Below are 20,534 nucleotides of genomic sequence, written 5' to 3' on the forward strand. Positions count from 1 at the left end.
CATGTATTAGTGTAAATGGAACCGAAAGGGGAGAGTTTTCCGGCTGCACCCTATTTTTGGTACTGGACAATACAGTTACGAAACGGATCGTGATCATTTAGCATAACCATTAATATCTGTCACTACTTCTTAGAAAAGTGACAAATCTTTGTTTGGAGTAGAAGTTATTAATATTTAAATCCGCAAAATATAAATAACTACCTATATCTACACTCACCAAAATATATCTCAAGAAAACTTAAATCCCCGCTTTTTGCACAAAGGTAGTTAAATTTTATGCCCTCAAAATAATCCGATGTTTGGGTCCAAAGGGTACACGAGTATTTTAAATGATTCTGATAGAAATGCCCGCTACACAAAGTACAATATAACTTTCTCTTTTCTGTATAATACGAAACACATTTGCCAATTAAAACATTATTTGCAATAAGACAAAGAGGTCATCGTTGCTATTTGGACGTTATGTTACTGTGTAATGGTAACCGGCTCTTACTTACCGCCTACTGATGTCTTTACAGGCATGTTACAGCCCGCATGGAATGAAGATTCAAACTGCACGGTAACGTCAAGTGTCTTTCCCGATGATGTAAATGTCCCATTTCTGAACTGTAATATTCATTGTTTTAGAAATACAGTCTATAAAACACAATTCATTTGTATTTGAAACTTGTCCGTGTGGTCATTATGAGCTAATACATGCGTAATCTACATTTGGAATATGAAGATTTTATTGTAAACATTATGGTGATGGTGAAGTAGGTAATATTTATATGTGTACTATAAGATCTGAAATATCTCTTACGCATTATGGCATGTTATATACATGATGATGGATTTTCGTTTATGTAGGCCAGATCAGTCACAACTTTCCAGAAAAGTGACTGAGAGAGAAAGGGAGAGAGTGATGTATTTTGCACAAACCTCCATCTCTCCTAGACGGCATCTTGTGGATGCAGAGTTCAGTATGTTGCGTCCTGCTACATATACGGTTCTGCATGGTCTCTGTCTTATATCGCATGCCTTACCCCTAGTAGAGAAAAGTGTATATATATATATATATATATATATATATATATATATATATATATATATATATATATATATATATATATATATATAAACAATTTACAAACCTTACTCATTTCCTTACCTTTTTTTCAATTCCTGACTCGTGTTATGGGAATATGCTCTTAAAATAAATGACAGAAAAGAGTGAAAAGCAACAAGCTTTGTAAAATTCAAAAAATAATTTATTTTCCAAAAGTGAAAAGGAAAACAATAACTTACTGTATTGCGAATTAAATCCCAAAATAATCATATAAGTCCTAATAATTTAAAGTTCTGAATAAACTTTAGTGGAAATCCAAATTAAGTCCAACGCTGAAAGTGTTGATGTGTCTGTGATGACCTGTATAATGCTGACGTGCCAACAAACTTGTGTTAGATGACAATAATGCAATCCGTGAATATATCATTTTATTTTCATTTCACTTTAAATCCAAGTCTATATTTCCATGAATGTTATAATTATCACAGAACGTTTGTATTGACAAATAAAAATCACAAGAATTAAATAATTGGAAGAAATACTTCCAGCCCAGATGAAACTAAGGTTACAACAAAATATATATATTGATTCTGCTAGATCTGGAAGCAGGAATGAATAATCTTTCCAGTGACAAGATTATATAGTCCTCTAGTTGACCTCATGTCACAATTAGCATTTTCTATAACAAAATTACCTAGTCTTAATGTTTACAAAACATTATGTTAGTCATTATTAGAAAGTATGTTACTAAATTTATAATATCTGACCTGGACAATGTCAGGTGCACCAGGCAAATTGTAACGAATTCCAATAAACTAGGCCAAGACCCAAATAAACATATTTACTTCTATTGATCCTGCTATTAAACCCATATACACAGGATATTTTAGCTATTTATTATTTGTTGAAAATAAACTTGATTTCGGTCAAGGTTAAGTCCAAAATACAATTTTACATTACAATAGTATATAATGAGATGTGATGTGATTTGGATTTTTAACGTAACTTTAACAATTTTCCAGTCATATCGCTACGATGTCTGCAATGTGGCAGTTTATAGTGATGTCTAGCACTGGGGTATCATGCCGCAAACATGTAGAATGATGTCCCACCCAGTCACATTATCTTGACACCTGGCCGACCAGTCCTAACACTAACCTCTTAATGCTGAGCGCCAAGCGAAGCAGTTGTTAGTACCATTTTTGTAAGTCTTTGGTATGACTCGGCCGGGGATCGAACCCACGACCTCCCGCATCCGAGGCGGACGCTCTAACCATTAGGCCACCGGAGCGGTCATATAATGAGATAATAAAGTATTTTTTAAAAAAATAAATAATGCAAATTACATTTTCATAGCATTCGACTGAAAGGATTGAAGTTTTCATGTGTATCTCAAAAAGAAAACTTCAGGACTCGTTGCAGACAGGTTATAAGAATAAAATTCGGTAATCTTGATTGATTTTAAGGCGATCATTTGAAATATTAATGGGTGAGACTACACTTATACGTTTATATTTCTTAAGTTTATGCGTTTCCAGTTAAGATACGGTAGAACCAATCTTTTGGCTCATATCTTTTAAAGCTTATTTCTTTCTTTTGATAATTCAGGCATGGGTCGATTTATACGTTAAATATTTTGAGAAAATTACGACCATTGCTAATATAAGATGCAATGTTAACGTAGATCATTTCAAATGAAGCAGTGGAATAACTACTCGTCCATACGTCAGTTTATTATACTTTGTTAAAGCCATAGAAAACATTGTTTGGTTAGTTAATTTTAAAGAGATGTTTTTGTTTTGGTATACCAATTAAATTGGTAGAAATTTAACTACGACAACAATTTCTAAATTAAGGCAATTAAATATCTTTCGCAAGCCTTATAAAGAAAGAATGTATGTTCAATACATATATATTTGAACTCTAAATGTTAGTCAGAAACAAAACGTGTCCCATCCATACATTTGTATAATAAAAAAAAATATATGGAAGAAAAATCACAAAAGAAACAGATTTATGAGAGAAGCTGTTTCAATGACATATAATTCATGTACGGCGACAGTACTATTGTTGAAGAATAAACAGAAGAAAGCGTCTTGCGTTTGTAGTCAATGTGGTGGTAATTAGAGCATGATTTGGCACATAATAAATCACACCATGATATTTTTCTTCTCAAAGCATCTTCAATCTTTAATCATCAAGATTTGCCGGGTAAAGGCTGGTGAAGCGATTAAGACTATATCTATATCCAACCGTTTTCTCCAATTTTCCTCATCAGCACTATAAGTAACTAACGTTATTTATTTCATGACAAACATTTCCAATTAAATGAAAGTAATTGATATAACTACAGATATTTTCAGACAGGTGAAATACCTATTTTGAAAACTCGTTATACCATCTTTTTATATATGTGTGATGCTACGGATGATGTATGTTATATTCCGCTTCAACACCACGCAAGGATATAACTTCTTAGCATGCAATGTTTCAGAGGTAAAATAAACAGCTCTCTGTACATTTGGTGGAATATCTAGGCTTCAGACCAATACATCATGAACAGGAGTATTTCTTGATTATAAAAAAATTCTCTTCATTATGACAAAAGGCTTAATGTTCCCTGTACTAATGCGCTCATCATGCAGTTAATATAAATTTCAAGATCAGACGTATTAATGAAAATTTCAATCGGCAAAAAAGAACATTCTAATGAGTGAAGAAAATGCCACGAAATATTAATAGACCTGGAAAATTGTCTGCCTGAAGTAATGCAAAACAGTTTAATGGTATCAGCGAACAGCCCTAGTCAGCGTGATCACACCATGTATAGTCGGTAAACCTAATAGTTTTCACAGGATGTTTACTTTCGAGGAATTCCAGGAGGATCATATCTTCAAAATTCGAAAGATTTGAATACGGATTTATAGAACATTATATTTAGATAATGTGAGAACCCCAAAATTAAATATCTGCGAATTTATAAAGCATATGAAAAAGTGTCATATCATAGACGGGAAATCAAAATTTTAAAATATGGATCATTTCTGTGCTGCAAACATTTTTGAGAGTTCCCGAATTTGGTTATTTTCATCCATTTTATTACCTTTTCTACCACTCCAATGAATGCCTATTACCATTAGCTTTGTAAAGTTGACATTTTTGACATTGCCTATGTGAGTTTTAATGAGGCAAACGTTACAATGAACAAAAATATTTCTTTAAATGCTACAAAAGATACACCTACTTGATGACTTCATTGATAGTTGGTGGCTTTGTTGCATCGATGCTACAATCAGCCCCGGTAAACCCAGAGTTACAATGGCATGTGCCTCTGACACAATTACCGTTTCCGCTACAGTCGTAATGACACAGATCAGTTGTTATGAACGCAGGCGGCTGTCCTGTTTGACTGTTGTACAACGATACATTCTTCAAAGCAAGCTGCATGCATGACATGACAGCGCTCTGTTTTACACCGTCGATAAAGGCGAGGTCATCAGTATTCTAACAGGAAGAAAGTGAAAACAATTAAATAGAGTAGCTGTCAATGTGCATTTACACTTTCCTTAAGACCGTATTTGATAATGTTCAACATGGAATAATGTTTTAAATAGTATTCTGTGACAACAATTAAAGTGTTTTCTTGTATCATATGCCCATTTTTATTTAATAGTCTGATCGTGTTGTGCGTCACGGTGAACCCACAGCCAGTATCACTACCAAAATTACTTAAACAAGACTTGATGACCAGATGAAACTATGAATTCCGTACCACGTTATGCATTAAAGAGAAAACTATATCATGTTTCAAGGAAGGCAAAACTTCTTATATTTTTATCCGACTTATTTGCACTTCGATTTGTTGTTGTTGTTGTAGGGTTTAACGCCATTTTTCAGCACACGATAGGCCATACATGGCGGCCAGTATTAATGGTGGAGGAAGAACCCGGGAAACCCCCGGAAAGAACCATCGAACCACGAGAAGCTACTGGCAAGCTTTCTCATATACCCACATTGGCCGAATCCGAGACTCGAACCCACGCAGACAGAGGTGAGATGTCATTGATCCTTAACGGAGAGCGCTTTAGAGCACTCGGCCACTCGGGGCCCCTACACTTCGATAGATTATTTTGTAGCCTATTGTATTTATTAGTAACACATGTCCTTTATGTAAGTTCAAGCCTGTATATTCATCAGAGAAGAAATATTTACTATCGTCAACTTGCCCAGTCTGTGGGATAAATCGCCGCCAACTCGGTCCCATGAAGGACTAATTCGAATCAATTCAGAGACTACACAAACAAAGACTGAATTCTAATGTTAGTCTCTTTCGGTCAAACTCTCGCGTTGTTCTGTGAAATCTCCATCATTCGATGTCTCCTCGTTTGGCGAATATCTCACTGTTCCAAGCTAGATGTTTGTTTGGACGAGATAAGACTATGCATGCCAACCTTAATTTGTGACCACTTATTCATGCTGAATATAGCTTATAAAGTCCAAACAAATTTAACAAATATGATTGGAGTATATGAGCATGAATTGCCTCCAAATTATTAGATTTTTCGAAAAACAAAACAGGATAGGTGTAGGAAACGAAACTAAAATTAAATGTCAGATGATGGGGATCTACCGATCTACCCTAGAATTAGTCTGATAAAGCAGCCCCAGAACCTGTACTGATACTGACGGATGGTTAGAGTGTGATCTCAATTCTTCATAAAGTCATACCATTGAAGCAGACAAATTCGTTAAAAAAAAATCGGTGCACATTATAAACTCTTACCTTCTATGGGTGGTTGCAGGTACCTTTCCGCGATATGAACTGAAAGCAATCGAAACTTTCAAACAATGGAATAAGCAAAAGTCGCATATGACTCGTTATTGAATCTGAAGGAACAGCCGAATGTAGGCGCGAAATTAGAAATGGCGTCAGGATTTAGGGTCGTGTTAGTCCGCGTGGATTTACAAGTTGTCAAAAAGATGATTCTATCAAGAAATATTCTGTACATACCGTCAAAAGGACCCTTCAACCAACCATAGCTCGGGAACCGCAAGAAATAACGGTAAGTATCTACAATTGTACAATGATATGTTGTGGACATACTTGTCTGCATCAATTACATGATTTTATGAAGATACCAGGCCAGATCAAATTGTCTGTATCATACAGGTTTGGGGACTGATTCATCACAATATGTTAAATCTGGAGATTAGAGAACATGTCGAAAAGACAATTTTACCTAAAAGGGGTGTTCTTTTTCCTCCACACAATCCACCCAATATGATAACAGATCTTCCAAAAGAGGTTATAATATACAGAGTACAATCATATCCGACATGTGAAGCAACTTTGTCCAACTGATTAAAATTATTGATCCGAGGTGTCTCCAGAACTGGTCCGACTTTTCATACATAGAGCAGGATTAACTCACGACTGCACCCAGTTTGTCTCAGAGACCGAGCCGTTACATCCTGGACACAGAAAACACCTCATGAAATCCAGTGCTAAAATATTACTAGGTACTCTTTAACGATGGCATAACTTATTCAAGTTTTATTTGCAGAAGTTTAAATTTTAATTAACGTAGATATATAGAGAGATAGGCATTGGATTAAGATTATTTGCTGAAGGAAACCTTTATGTCTTCGACACAATATTCTACAAAACTGTCGATGTCAAAGCCTATAATAGACTGGCACTGTCTGATGACAGTCATCCTGCTCAATGCATCGTGGCATAGGGCACGTGCCGATGACTCTGTTTTTCCACTCTGGGTTGGAAAAGAGGACATGACCCGAACAAAGCCTACGAAATGTAAATAAATATTAATTATTAACATAGTTTTGAATACTGAAATTTTCTTTGGACAGGACGCATGTCAAACATCATTATAGATGCACCACTTTCGAATGGTTTACATACTATTATATTTTAATTCACACTACCGTCGTGACAACGAAACTTCGTGAGAACATCATAGGTGAACATCAATGTCTAACTCATGATCATCAGCTATTGTTTAAACCTTTGATGAAGCATACACATCATTTTGCACAGATTTTAGTGCCTTCAATTCTAGAAATGATATTGTTTCCACAATGAGATCTGGTTTAGCTTTACGCCATAGACGATTATACCAAATTAAAGAGAAATATAAAGCATCATACATGAAAATGTTGTAAAGTTGTTCTTTGGTTAATTTGCAAAATGTTTACCATATACGGGTATATCTGAGGAAAAATTACCTGAATTGAAAACAAGTAGCCCAAACGGTTGAGGCGATATATAGTGTCGTTGATGTTGACAAATAACGAAATGAATCCAGAACAAAATGCGTAACTTCAAATTTAAGTTCAAGAACGAAATAATATAAATGTGGTAAAATCAATTTAACTGTATACTAGCATAGTGTTCTCGTTATACATGTTATGAGATAAACCTGATGCTGTCAGCACTTTCTCATGGGAAAAGTAAAACGTGTCCACTTGATGCAAACATATTTCAAGAGGGAGCAGTGTTTCTTGCTTTCTCTGCGAGACAAAAATATAACTGTAAATAATACCAGAAACATCTGAATTAACTGGTAACTTTGAACTCTATTAGCTCCTTCTTTGATGATACAAAGGCGTACCTGTCTTGTGATAAATTAGTGTTTCACTTGTAAGCATTTTATAGGAAATCTATGAAAGTCGTTAATTACATTAATTGTTTACACTTCAAATTTCGTATAACATACAAAATAGTCCATTTGTTATAAGCTTTAATAACAAATATGCATATATGTAGGAGTATATATCTATTTTTTATTTTATCCAAACGTAACCGAATCCCTCTTGCGAACGTTACCTCCCAACATATATCCCTCTCGGGCATCATAGCCAATCATCTGAAAATTTAGTATATCTTTGGCTATGAGTTTATATACTTAAGGTTAGCTGAATTTGGAGAGCGAAGCGATAGGACGTTCACATTTCCATACTAAGATTTTGATATGATCTACAGTGTCCACCCCTGCAAGTCAGATATTTTCTATAAAAACGTCAGAGTTGTCCGATTTCTTGGGCATCATTGATGACAACAAACAAACACCTACATGTAAACTGTTATAAGAAAGTGCTGCAAGTTATTACTACATGTAGTATCAATGAAAAGCAGAGTGTAAAAATGTTTACAACCAATCTTCACTGGAAACTTACCGTATCCGTAATCGAAGAGATAAAATTCATCATTGTCGGAATCTTCATCAGGGAGGCCTGTCACGTCTCGTCTCTGTCTGGTAGACTGTTTGACTGTCTGACAGTTCTGGCACCGTGTCTTTAAAATTACATATAACCTCATCAAAAAGTAATAAGCAAACAATACTGTAATATTTCCTCCAAGCAAATGCATTATTTTGCCATTAGTGATATACTAACAAGTTTCAATGTTGCATTTTTCCCTTTATTACAATCAAACCTGCTCAGAAACTATCAACCAAGAAATCAATGTTCTAAAACAAACGCAAACTTCCAAATATGCTAAACATCTAGTTGAATCTGTCAGGGTACACAAATTTTGAAAATAGGTTCTTCGCATAGAGGAAATACCGTGAACACACTTGCCCTTGACGTAAGGAATTCCACGTGGATTTTGTGGCTGTTAAGAACCAAAGAGTTGAAAACGTAAGGAGCAATGGTTTGTTATGAAAATGAAAACCAACTTATCATTAGATTGACAAATTTAGGTACTTTATATAGTAGCTATTAAATCGAGCAGCACTGAAATCCACTTTACTTCCTTTTATCTATCTATCTATCTATGTGTGTGTGTGTGTGTGTGTGTGTGTGTGAAATAACTAAAAATAACGAAACAAATTAGACATTTTTTCCATTGATTTCCAGACGAGTTTTATTTTTGAATGAATTTAAACTCTATTTATCCAAGAAACTAACTACTTTAAACAGACGAATAACAAAGTACTTTAACAGATTCAACTGATAATTTTGTGCTATGATGTTTTTGGTGTATGTCTAATGCTGTGTGACTTATTCTCATATCTTTTCAATAGTTAATACAATATTACCCCAATCATCGTATTCAATTGTACTTTTATAATTGAGTCTGTTCAACATTTACAGAATATAAGCGTCCCCAAGTCTCGGCCTGGTTAGGATTGCAAGCATCTCCAGGCCTCGACATGGTTAGGATTGTCAGCGTCTTCAAGTCTCGGTATGGTTAGGATTACAATTGTTCCAGGTTCCGTACGGTTAGATTTGTAAGCGTCATGAAGTCTCGGCCTGATAAGGTTTATTGTAAGCGTCTCTAGATATCAGTATGGTTACGATTGTAAGCGTCCTCAAGTCTCGGCCTGGTTAAAAACTGTATGCGTCTCCAGGTGTCAGAATAGTTAGGACTGAAAGAGACTCAAGTCTCTGCTTGGTTAGACTTTCAAGTGTCATCAAGTCTCGTCTTAGGATTTTACGCGTCCTCAAGTCTCTGTTTGCTTAGAATTGTAAGTGTCTCCGGGTATGGGTATTGTTAGGATTGCAAGCGCCTCAAGTCTTGGCTTATTTATTATTATAAGTATACCCAAGTCTGGATTTGCTTAGGACTGTCTTGTGATCTTGATTGATAGTCATCTTGGATTTCAAAACTAATGAGGAATGCACAAATATCATCGATAGCCACGTCCAATAAGACAATGTGTAAGAACTGCACAGACACCCTCATTGTAATTGAACCCAGATTAGGCAAGGCAATTACAGGAGAAATGTACACTTCCACCCGACAATATAGCCATTTTTCTGATACGCAGAAACTGAAATACACATTGTTTCATTCAATGTATATTAAAGAACAAGTCTTAAACCAGAGTTTATGGATGAAGTGAACACGAATCTAAAATATTAAGCTGATGAGAAGTTTTGCATTTCCACCATGGACAAAAATAAAAGGTTGCCATAGCTATAAAATCCCCATTAGCATACACTTGCTCTTAAACGACATACATTAATACCATAATGAACGTGGAGACTGTATCCATTTTTGACTGTACTTTACTGTCATACAGATGTAGCTACTCAAATCAAGATAAATAATTTCAAATTGTTGTAAGAAAAGGGGAAAAATGATTCAGAAATACAGTTTATAAAAACGAACAGAAAGAGGCAAATGGATATAATGTTCATATATACCTGTTTAGCTGGATCATTGGCTTTGTTATCTATCCTGCAATCAACAAGGTGTTTGGCCTGATCACAATTACAGTACTTCAACTGGTTGTTCCATTTCGGGTCAGGTTTGTAGGGTTGGTCAAAGTAGCTCATTCCAGGTGGTATTCTGGTTGAAGAAAATGAAACATCAGCTCCTGACGATTGGACAGGGGAGAGACAGAGACAAGGAGACGTCTGCGTCGGCAATAATCGCCCTCGACGAACACTATGTCCCAACTAACTCGCTACCGACCTAAACTTTATTTTATAAAAATAGATAATATATCCTACCACTACCGTGAAATGTTCATTGCACAGCCGACGCTATGTTGCTAACCATTTAAAACTGCTTTTTCAAATGGGGACTGGATCAGTACTTTTACGAAAAGGATTACTTCTTTTGTGTGATCTTCGCTGAAACAGGTAAAATTAATTATCGCTTCATGTTTAATGAAGTTGTCTAAACTCGGCGTCTTAGAGTCTCCAAAGAAACAACAAATCAACCCTGATGACATTGAGCCAAATAATATAAATTATAATTGTTCGATCTTGTAATTTATTCAGCTTAATGATCATTTTTATACGGATTGCTTGTGTGTGTTCCTGTTTTACGGCACATTAAAACATGAAGGTTAAAACGTGCTGAGAAAGTGGAGTTTAAGCGCTTTGCCAATGGAACGACAACTGACCTAGGCAAACAAAATGCCAGGATTCCAACCTACTCTCATCTGGTCACGTGTCACATGCTGACTACTGAGCCACAGAGAATCTTATTTGATTCAGAATATATAATAATAATAAAAATAATAATAATAATAGAAACAACAGCAACAATATTCCATCCTACTCTCATTTGGTCACGTGTCACATGCTGACTACTGAGCCACAGAGAATCTTACTTGATTCAGAATATATAATAATAATAATAATAATAGAAACAACAGCAACAATATTTCAACCTACACTCATCTGGTCACATGTCACATGCTGACTACTGGGCCACAGGGCCTCTTATTTGATTCAGAATATATAATAATAGTAATAATAATAAAAATAATAATAGAACAACAGCAACAATAATCCATCTTATGTGTTTGCGTGGGAATGGGAAATTCCACACTAAGTGTCTAAGGTTTTGGACAGAAACTTACCGTGGCAATCTTGTCATTCCTACCAACAATAAAAAACCTCTAACCTTTGAGTTCGATTTCCCTATTCAACACCAGTACATTTAGTTAACTTTTTAGTCTTTTCTTTGCTGAAAACTAAGAGTACTTCTGTCTAGAAAACGGAGAGTATTAACTATCTGTAGAACATTGAGAAATGTAAAACTCTTAGCCATAAGTGCATTCATTCTGTTTCACACATCACCTATTACGTTATTTTCAGCTTCACGACCAAGCGTACACTAGACATAACCAACTGTCATTTTCTGCTTCACACCTATGCGTACACTATATATCTCTATGCTATTTTCTGCTTCACATCCATGCGTATAATATACCTCAAAGACTATGGGGGTTTTTTCTGCTTCACGCCCATGCGTACCTTATACATCGCCGATTGTGTTATTTTCTGCTTGACACCTGTGCATACATTATAATTCGCATACTGTGTATAAGTCTATTTTTTAATTAATACAGTTTCGTATCGAAATAAAAATATATATGTTTATTTTGTTTTGGTAGTGAGACTTTGAGATAGACAATTATATAGCGAGGAACACTACAACATTTTCAATATGACACCCCAAAATGGTCGTGTTCTTTCATAATGATTTTAGTTGGTCATTGTACCGCAATCAATTCACATGTATTCTTAAACATCTGTTTTTAGACTTTATCGGTGTGTCTGAATAGATAAAGTGTTCGGTGCCTCCTCTGTTGATCTACCTCCATGATTCCGAGAAAGCGTCTGGAAAGGCAGCTAACGGATGCACGTGACCGTCCTTGCCGGTTAAATCGTTCCCAGTGTTCTTGTCAAATGTTCCACAGAGCCCCTCTGTTTTGCCAAAGTCATCCTCAGGGGCTTGGACATAGATGTTCATATAAGGACCACCGATTTCGGCTTTGACCCAAGCGCCAGAGGGGAAATAAATCTAAAGAAAACATTACAATATAAAGTGATATATTAAAAAATAATGAACCGATTGAGCAAACAAAACGAGATGAAATTTCAAATGTGTCATAAATTTATAACATGAAGGGAAAGCAAATACTTGAAAGTTTGAAATTATTGCATAATATGATCTAGATCAACATTATATATATATATATATATATATATATATATATATATATATATATATATATATATATATATATATATATATATATATATATATATATATATATATTCCAGTGTTCTGTTTTCACATTTGTAGAAATAGTGGCCTCGTTAAATATAAATGAGATTGTAATTTTCTACAAAGCCTGTTCGGCATACTTGCAATTTCCTTCTGAGGTCTTTATTAATGATGCCATAGTAGTAGTAGTCATGGTAGTAGCAGTACTAGTAGTAGTAGCATAGTATTGCATTAGTGGTCATGTTCTCATCGTAATTACGATTATCATCATAATTGTTATTGTCACAGAACAGTCGTATACGGATATAGTTTTCTACTACTTATGACCATAAATGTAAATCAATTTAATTGCATCGAACAGTGTTACCCAAATTATAAACATTTGCTGTGGCGATAAAGAAATAATGTTGCTGTATACTCATTGAAGCATAAACAAAGCGCCGGGATGGGGACGTTTAGTCTATTTTCTTCGGCCGCGGGTTTGATTACGGCGTTAATATTTATGTTTCGATATATTATCAAAGCGTGTAAAATCCTTATGAGTGAGCTTCCTGTTGTATTGATGCAATCTTCAGCGGTAGAGGTATTTAAAAATGTAAAACTTTAATGTATTCTGCTTTCCGTTCAATGTAAAGAATTAGTTACAGACTGAATGTTTCAGAATTAGCATTAAATTTCCAAGAAAGTCAATTCTTTCTCACATTACACCCTGCTATCAGCTACAGTATTGTTTATTCAGGTGAAACATTTAATAGATGCGTATGCAAGTTGAATTCAATTATATATTGTACGTATTAGAAACTTTTTAGATTGTATAATCCATGGAGATGATTTAGATTTATGTATGAACGTAGTTAATATATTAATAATTAATCGTACAGTCGTTCTTTCGGAACAAGAGCTTAATGTTTAACGAAGTCAGTTCATGCGCACACATGCGTAATATAAATCACTATATTCATGTTTAAGCACGTTTTAGGCGTGTCGTATATGAAACGACTAAGTTATTGTAATTTAATCTGTTAAGGGGAGTGGTTGTACGCCATGTGTTGTTTAACCCGGAACCAGTATAGTGACTTCAGAAGAGTTTGTTCCACAGAGGCTACTGGTCGATTCAGTGTGAGGGGCCAAAGGGTCTGCGGGGTTGGAGATTTTCAACGGATCCTTCAGTAGACCTAGAGGAGTGGACTATATGAAATGTTTCCTCAATCTCCATCGGAAGTTGTGGACTGGGCGCGTTTGGCGTCATCGACAGGATGCCTTGATATAACAGCATCACATTCGATGGTTAACAATGTATGGAATTGTCACCTAAACATTCAGTATAAATAAACATCTCATTCAGTGTGTAATGTGTCTTCCTCAGGTCCATGTCCTTCCGATTTTATCCGGTAATAGATGTTATTACTATTATTTCAACAATATTAACACATGTTACCACGACTACTACAACAACTACTGCCTCTGTTTAAATAATAGTATACGCCTTCTCTCTCTTAGTTTTCATTTTCACTGATGAGGGGGGAACAAGTGCGATTGACCAACATAAGGATGTCAGTATGAGACTGACGCAACTTTTCCCACATTCCATCAAAACAGATGTTGAATGAGACACAAGCTAATGGGATAATGGAGGGATTTGTTTTAATCTGAATACTTGCATAACAGAAAAATATATGGAATAAAACGGATTATATGGAACAACAAGTGCTATGCCAGAAGGAAACTGCTAAACAAATAAGTCGCCAATGCAATGTCATATCAGTGTTCAAAAGTAATCACCATTAGGCCCTCGTGAATGTATGTACGACATTTAAGTCACAATGTAGAATTTGTATGTGGAAAGTTATGTGGAAATAAAGATAAAAAAGAGCGTGATCAAAAGGTCATATTGAGGGCATCGGCAGGAAACAAAAGTGAAAGTAATGAGACTATAAAGAGTTGAAGACAATGTCCACAAACAGTCTTTTAATTTGTGCTGAATATGCACGAAGCAAATAGGCTGCGATCTTCAAACATTTCTGCAATCTGGGAAGCTTTTTCCATCATAATTTTATCGGACAATTTAATCAACATTTCTACCAAATATACGCCTTAAGAGAAAACATTTGTTTCCACAGCTTTGGAATAGTACTGATTTCAAATCAGAAATGTTTCAGACAAAATGTGGGTTGTGGATGCACTTGTGGTGTCTTGAGTTTAATGGGACTAAACGCTTCTAACTCGTGTAATATCTCCAACACCAAGGTTCATTCTTGATCGTGCAATCTCAGGACAGTGTGTGTGTGTGTGTGTGTGTGTGTCTTTTACATGTACCGATATTGAAAAGGCTCTAAATGTTGATCCAATCGTTTCAAATATATATCAGGGATAACAGGGATAACATTCAGTGACGGGAACCATTTATACCTGTAAGTAAATTCATCAGATGGCCATTTTCTTTTCTTTGGGGAGGGGTGGGGCATTTGTTCCGAAAACAGAAACTATGCTTCATTTTAGGTAAGAAATTTTCATTATATATTTAAATTTAATACCGACTATTTGCATCTGTTCAATCTAATGTATAATTTGCTAAATTATTATTTCTACATCTGAGACATACTTTCTACATTAAGTGAAATTATTTGAGTTATTCGGTGTCCTAATTGTTGCTGTATATATTAGGAAATAACAAAACCGAGTATATCGCTTCATGAGTCAAATAAAGTGAAAGACAGTGATGACGATGCCTTCTCCTTTTGGGGTCATATATATATATATATATATATATATATATATATATATATATATATATATATATATATATATATATATACATACACACATGCAGTCATCATACTATATATATATATATATATATATATATATATATATATATATATATATATATATATATATATATATATATATATATATAGTATGATGACCAAAACAAAGAGCCACAGCGCCAACATTGACCACACATGCTTCTGAAAAGAACAACACCGTTTTCTAATTGAGGCTTAAAAACCTGTAAGGATAATAAGAAATGAGTATCTCGATAGACAACAATTTTGGATGCCCGTGCAGATAAAAGTACAAGTGTTTGAAACAGCCCTAAAACGTGCCTGACATCACGTCGTTGATGGTTTGTCAGCATTATACGAGGACCAATTAGCTATAAACTCAAACAAGATCTAACCCTTGTATCGTAAAATGTTGCGGAAAAATGGGCTTCTTCTTTGGATATTATATATAGGTTTAGTACATGTGTAATACAACAAATATCCGCGAGTTCAGTCCTAGCATCGTGCTGAATTAAAACTTGTTATTTCAAATCCATATTTTATGCCTTTGCGTTTCATTTAGAACAGTATAACTACAACGTGACCAACCCTAACAAACCGCCAGTGATTTCTTTGCACATAGTGTACAGCACATTTTTATCCTGGATATAATCAGGGTGTCACTTCTAAGTTCTAACCAGCTCTATGTGCTGGGACGGGGCTAAGATGTGTCAACAATAGGTAAGAGCAATATTTCCAAACACGACAGTATGTCCACTCGAAGTGCACATAATATGCTTTCAAATGGCGTATAATCTAGATACATGAAGGGTGGGTACAGGCCGTCGATCCATGATGGGAATATGGCGATTCATCTCATTATGCTAATTATTAGAAAGATTATTTAATTTCCATTCAGATTCAGATTAGTCTATATTCGGACTACGACCTTTCAGTTTTAAGCCTACATATAATCTGGTACAACTTACGTAGTATGTGGTGCCCTGAGGATTCTGTTGAACAACCGTTCCATGGGACTGGTCTTTGGGTTGAATAGACACTCGCGGATAAGTCTGCCCCCAATGACCATGATGGCAGAGATCAATAATAACTTGATCATTTCCCTCTCTTGCAGCAACGGCACAGTTACAAGTGGCCCCACTAGCTTTGTTACAGGTAACAGTCCTTGCATGTACCTGCAATAATGTACAGTAATATCAAAAATGTAAGTGTTGTTAAGGATATATTTTACCTCACGTATCGTCTTTGAACTATCATTGAACATTATACACAATGCATCTTCCAACAATGAACGCGGCAACTGAAAGTATGGCACACTAATGGCTAGTGATCATTTAACAATATTCTCGCGAAGTGTTTAAGTCGCGTTCCAACGTTATTTGTTATTGTTGTCGTTTTGGATTCAGAACCATTTGGCTGTGCATGATATACAAAATATGGAGGCTGGAGTATATTATGGAGGAAGAACCCGAATAAAAAACACTGACCAACGGGAACCTACTGGAAAGCTTTCCCTCATACCCATATTGGCCGAACCAGACACTTCAACATTAGAAGAGGTGAGAGTATAGTTATCGATAAAGAGGAGCGCTTTAGACCACTTTGATACCTGGGGCCCCTTCCATAGATAGTGGTTCGATGTATAGATTTTAATATTATATTTCGCGAAAAGGCTTTAATTCATGTTATATCTTTGACAAGAAAAGAGTTAAAATAAAATGAGCTCGTGCATGTTCAATAAGGTTTTTAATATTGAATGGTATATACGGTGCTGTCGTGCAGGACATACATCCAAGTTCTTTGCATCGGGTATTATTTTGAAGAGAACAAAATACTTTAATTACTAACTAACCAGTCAGCTGACATAAAGATTTCAGTTTGTCGCAGAATGGCCAAGGAGAAAATGATCAGCATTGGACAATGCCTAGTTTTAAACAAACAAAATATATTGAAATATATTCAAAATCTCTTCTGTCGTTGCGTTTATTACTTTACAGGTGTTAGGATAGAAATATGTTATATCGTCTTTGAAAAGTGAAGTGAAGAAAATGAATTGTTATGTCCTATCATAGAATGTACTGGTCTGTAGTAAATGACTGTGCAACTTATGCAGCACGCTTATTTTGTCAGCAAGTGACAAGTTCCTATCCAATCACTTATGTGTACGCTATGCAAGCCCAATAGTAAATTTTTAAACTCCTAACGACGATTTGATGACAAAATAAAATATCATAGACTATCATACTATTTTAATTAACTTAAACAATTATTTTACAATATTAGATTTTGTATATATAAAAATCCAGTATATGATTAATCTCCAGAAATCTATGATAACTTATCACATGTATAAAACATAGAAATAATGGTGTCACGATGTAATTGTTTTATGAATTTTTAAAAAGTGCAATTTTGGGGATTGTAATTTAAATTTACATAAATTTGAATAAAGATGATAATTGTTAGCATTTTTGTATTGTCCAATTCAAAATTGTATGCCGTTAATAAAGTATATGATTGTTAGAACCGTATTATGTAAAACAAATATTCAGTAGAGATCATTATTGTTCGTATAAGTTACAGCATTCTTCTATATTCTAATAAAGAAAGGTAGCAAATACATCACATACGAAAAACGATTTTAAACAAAAATTCTAGACGCTGACATAAATGAGACATAACAACAGAAATTAGTACAGTTAGGGTCTGAGTTGTACACTGCAGGCAATTTTTGACGAGGCATATTATTCTTGGAAGCGGAATCCAAAACGGAGAGCTCTTTGCGGTTTATCAGAAGCACGAGCAGATATCAGCGCTTCAAGAACACGTAAAATGAAGCTGAATGTTTTTTAATCTATGATCTATTAATGACAAGACAATTAATGATCTATTAATGACAAGACAAAATATATGCCAGTATAGGAGATACATATATATATATATATATATATATATATATATATATATATATATATATATATATATATATATATATATATACTCTGCTCTCAACAGAATAGTCATAATTGCTGGCAGATTTCGAATTATGACTTCATTTTTCCAGTTCGAACCCAGTACCTCTTCGCACATTTTAGCGAAATAACACCTACAACGTAAGAGTGACACTGCCCGCAAACAAGAGGCCATCATTATGTCTTTCACTCTTTCTTTCTATCTGAGAAGTTTATCGTTAATAAATTGAACATGACGAAAGAATTATGTTCATTAAACTGACCATAACAATGGGTCAAAAGAGCCATTACAATTATTTTATAAAAGTGGAGCAGCAATCATGCTTAAACCCCAGACCAATATACTCCCAACTAAGTCCATGTTTTCTACGAGGGGTTTTGTTTTGTTTTGTATGTGTTTTATTTTTTAAAGATTCATATTAAGCATTTTATAAAATCTAGAGTGACGATCGGCTGGAATTGTTCGACGTTTGTACCTAAGTTATGTAGGCATCTATGTGCTTATTTTGTTTACATTCGTTACTTACCTCAAAGGGCCTACTTGTACTCTTGTACATCAAAAACTCTCCAACTTTGTAGTAGTGGTAAACACTTTTTCTGTAATATATGAATGACACAATTAAGTGAAATTATGAATTCCAATATGAATATTTTTGTTCTTCTGTAAAACAGAAGAATGAGTAGACGAGAAGCTGCAATTTCTTTGCAATACTTTCTCACACATACACACACACACAAGCAAGACTATGTACAACAAAAACGACCTGAAAATGGGTGCCGGTAATCTAATAAATCTATGCTTAAAAATGAACTGGACAGTACCGATAATTTGATAAGTCCAAGCATGAAAAGGGACTCGACAGTAACGGTAGTATGATAAAATCCATGTATCGTAAATTAGAAGGAAGGGCAAATGTGACTGAATCCTAAAATATTGACCTCCGACTGATGGGTTCATCACTTTGGGACGCAACACAACAATTAGAGATTATATATAGTTATACCAAGTTTCGTCGCTTCATCTAAAACGGTTATAAAACTATTGTGTAAAGAGGATAGGTAAAGGAAAAGGTACAACATTGAGCAGTGACTATCGATTTTAAGATAGAACCGCCAGTGCGATACGCGATTCACCGTTTAGTGATGATTTATAAGTATACCAAATTTAATTCCTTAATCTCGAACGGCTGTAAACTTATAACGCGGAAGGTAAAGTATTATGGAAAAGGCAATGTACTAGGCCAAAGGTGTCTCTTTCCGAGTAAATCCAACCCTCGCGTGAATTATGCAAGAAGTCACTTGTTTTCACCTTATTTCCTAGAATTTCTCGACAACAACCGATGTGTACTGTAAATTCTAACAACGCGCAAAGACCATAATTAACTTTCGTCTAATCAATGAAATGACCACAAATATCACAACTTCACATTTGCATCAGAACTTCACAACTGCATGGTTTCTCTTTATTAACTTTCTGTAATGTAGCGCCAGTATTTCACGCCGTTAAAATATATATACAACTCAAACATAAAATACAGGAAACTTTTTTCCTACTATATCCCTTGGTCAGGAAAACCCTCCTTTTAAGCCTCTTCGCATGTAACTCTACGTTATATTTACCAAAGCAACAATAAAAAGCGTATCCAGATAGTAGAACAATCTATTCTCAGTTATTCCATTATACCAAACATCTGTCCCTGTCACAGCAATACACAGTTAAATTTTAAAAGAAACTACTTAATCAAAACAGATTTTAATAGGAACTACTTGGCTCCATGGCGACTTACGCTGCACTGACCTGAACTCATTACGAAACTGAACCATGCCATCATGACAACTCATTAACACTGCAGTCTGCGACGTTTACCTATAGCAATTGGCTACTTACTCTGCTGAAAAATATTTCTCCGACCCCGACTTCCCATAATCAAACAAGTAATCACAAGCCCTAACAGGTCTATAAAAATGGAGACGTAAATACAAATGTCACATACCCTAGATGTATTACAGTAAAATATTTAGCTGTGACCGTAGTCATAAAGAAGTGATCCCGCTGCATTTCAAAACACACCTTCTAGTAATGATGTATAGGTGCCCTAACATTCATCCCTTAACCTCAAATGGCTTAAACCTTAGGCAGTTGAAGGGAAATTGTGATGAAACCAAAGGTAAAATATTGATCTCCTGTGCCGTGCGCATTTTTTTGCAGGGTGGAGTGGGGTGGGGTTAAG

At 35.0% G+C, this 20,534-nt stretch overlaps 1 protein-coding gene across 1 annotated transcript in view; it reads right to left on the minus strand.

Moving 5' to 3' along the window:
• Positions 1 to 20,534, minus strand: part of LOC149774180 (von Willebrand factor D and EGF domain-containing protein-like) — a 69,459-nt gene that overhangs the window by 8,577 nt on the left and 40,348 nt on the right. The window contains exons 10-18 of the mRNA XM_089945684.1: positions 18,831 to 18,900; positions 16,300 to 16,506; positions 12,133 to 12,338; positions 10,223 to 10,367; positions 8,246 to 8,363; positions 6,685 to 6,854; positions 4,293 to 4,552; positions 922 to 1,027; positions 498 to 606 (exon numbers count right to left, since the gene is read on the minus strand). Coding sequence (XP_089801810.1) covers positions 498 to 606; positions 922 to 1,027; positions 4,293 to 4,552; positions 6,685 to 6,854; positions 8,246 to 8,363; positions 10,223 to 10,367; positions 12,133 to 12,338; positions 16,300 to 16,506; positions 18,831 to 18,900 — 1,391 coding nt within the window. The remainder of the gene's footprint in view (positions 1 to 497; positions 607 to 921; positions 1,028 to 4,292; positions 4,553 to 6,684; positions 6,855 to 8,245; positions 8,364 to 10,222; positions 10,368 to 12,132; positions 12,339 to 16,299; positions 16,507 to 18,830; positions 18,901 to 20,534) is intronic.

The sequence above is a fragment of the Sinohyriopsis cumingii genome, unplaced genomic scaffold (genome assembly GCF_028554795.1).
Source record: "Sinohyriopsis cumingii isolate HCF-2022 unplaced genomic scaffold, ASM2855479v2 utg000400l, whole genome shotgun sequence".
Taxonomy (NCBI): domain Eukaryota; kingdom Metazoa; phylum Mollusca; class Bivalvia; order Unionida; family Unionidae; genus Sinohyriopsis; species Sinohyriopsis cumingii.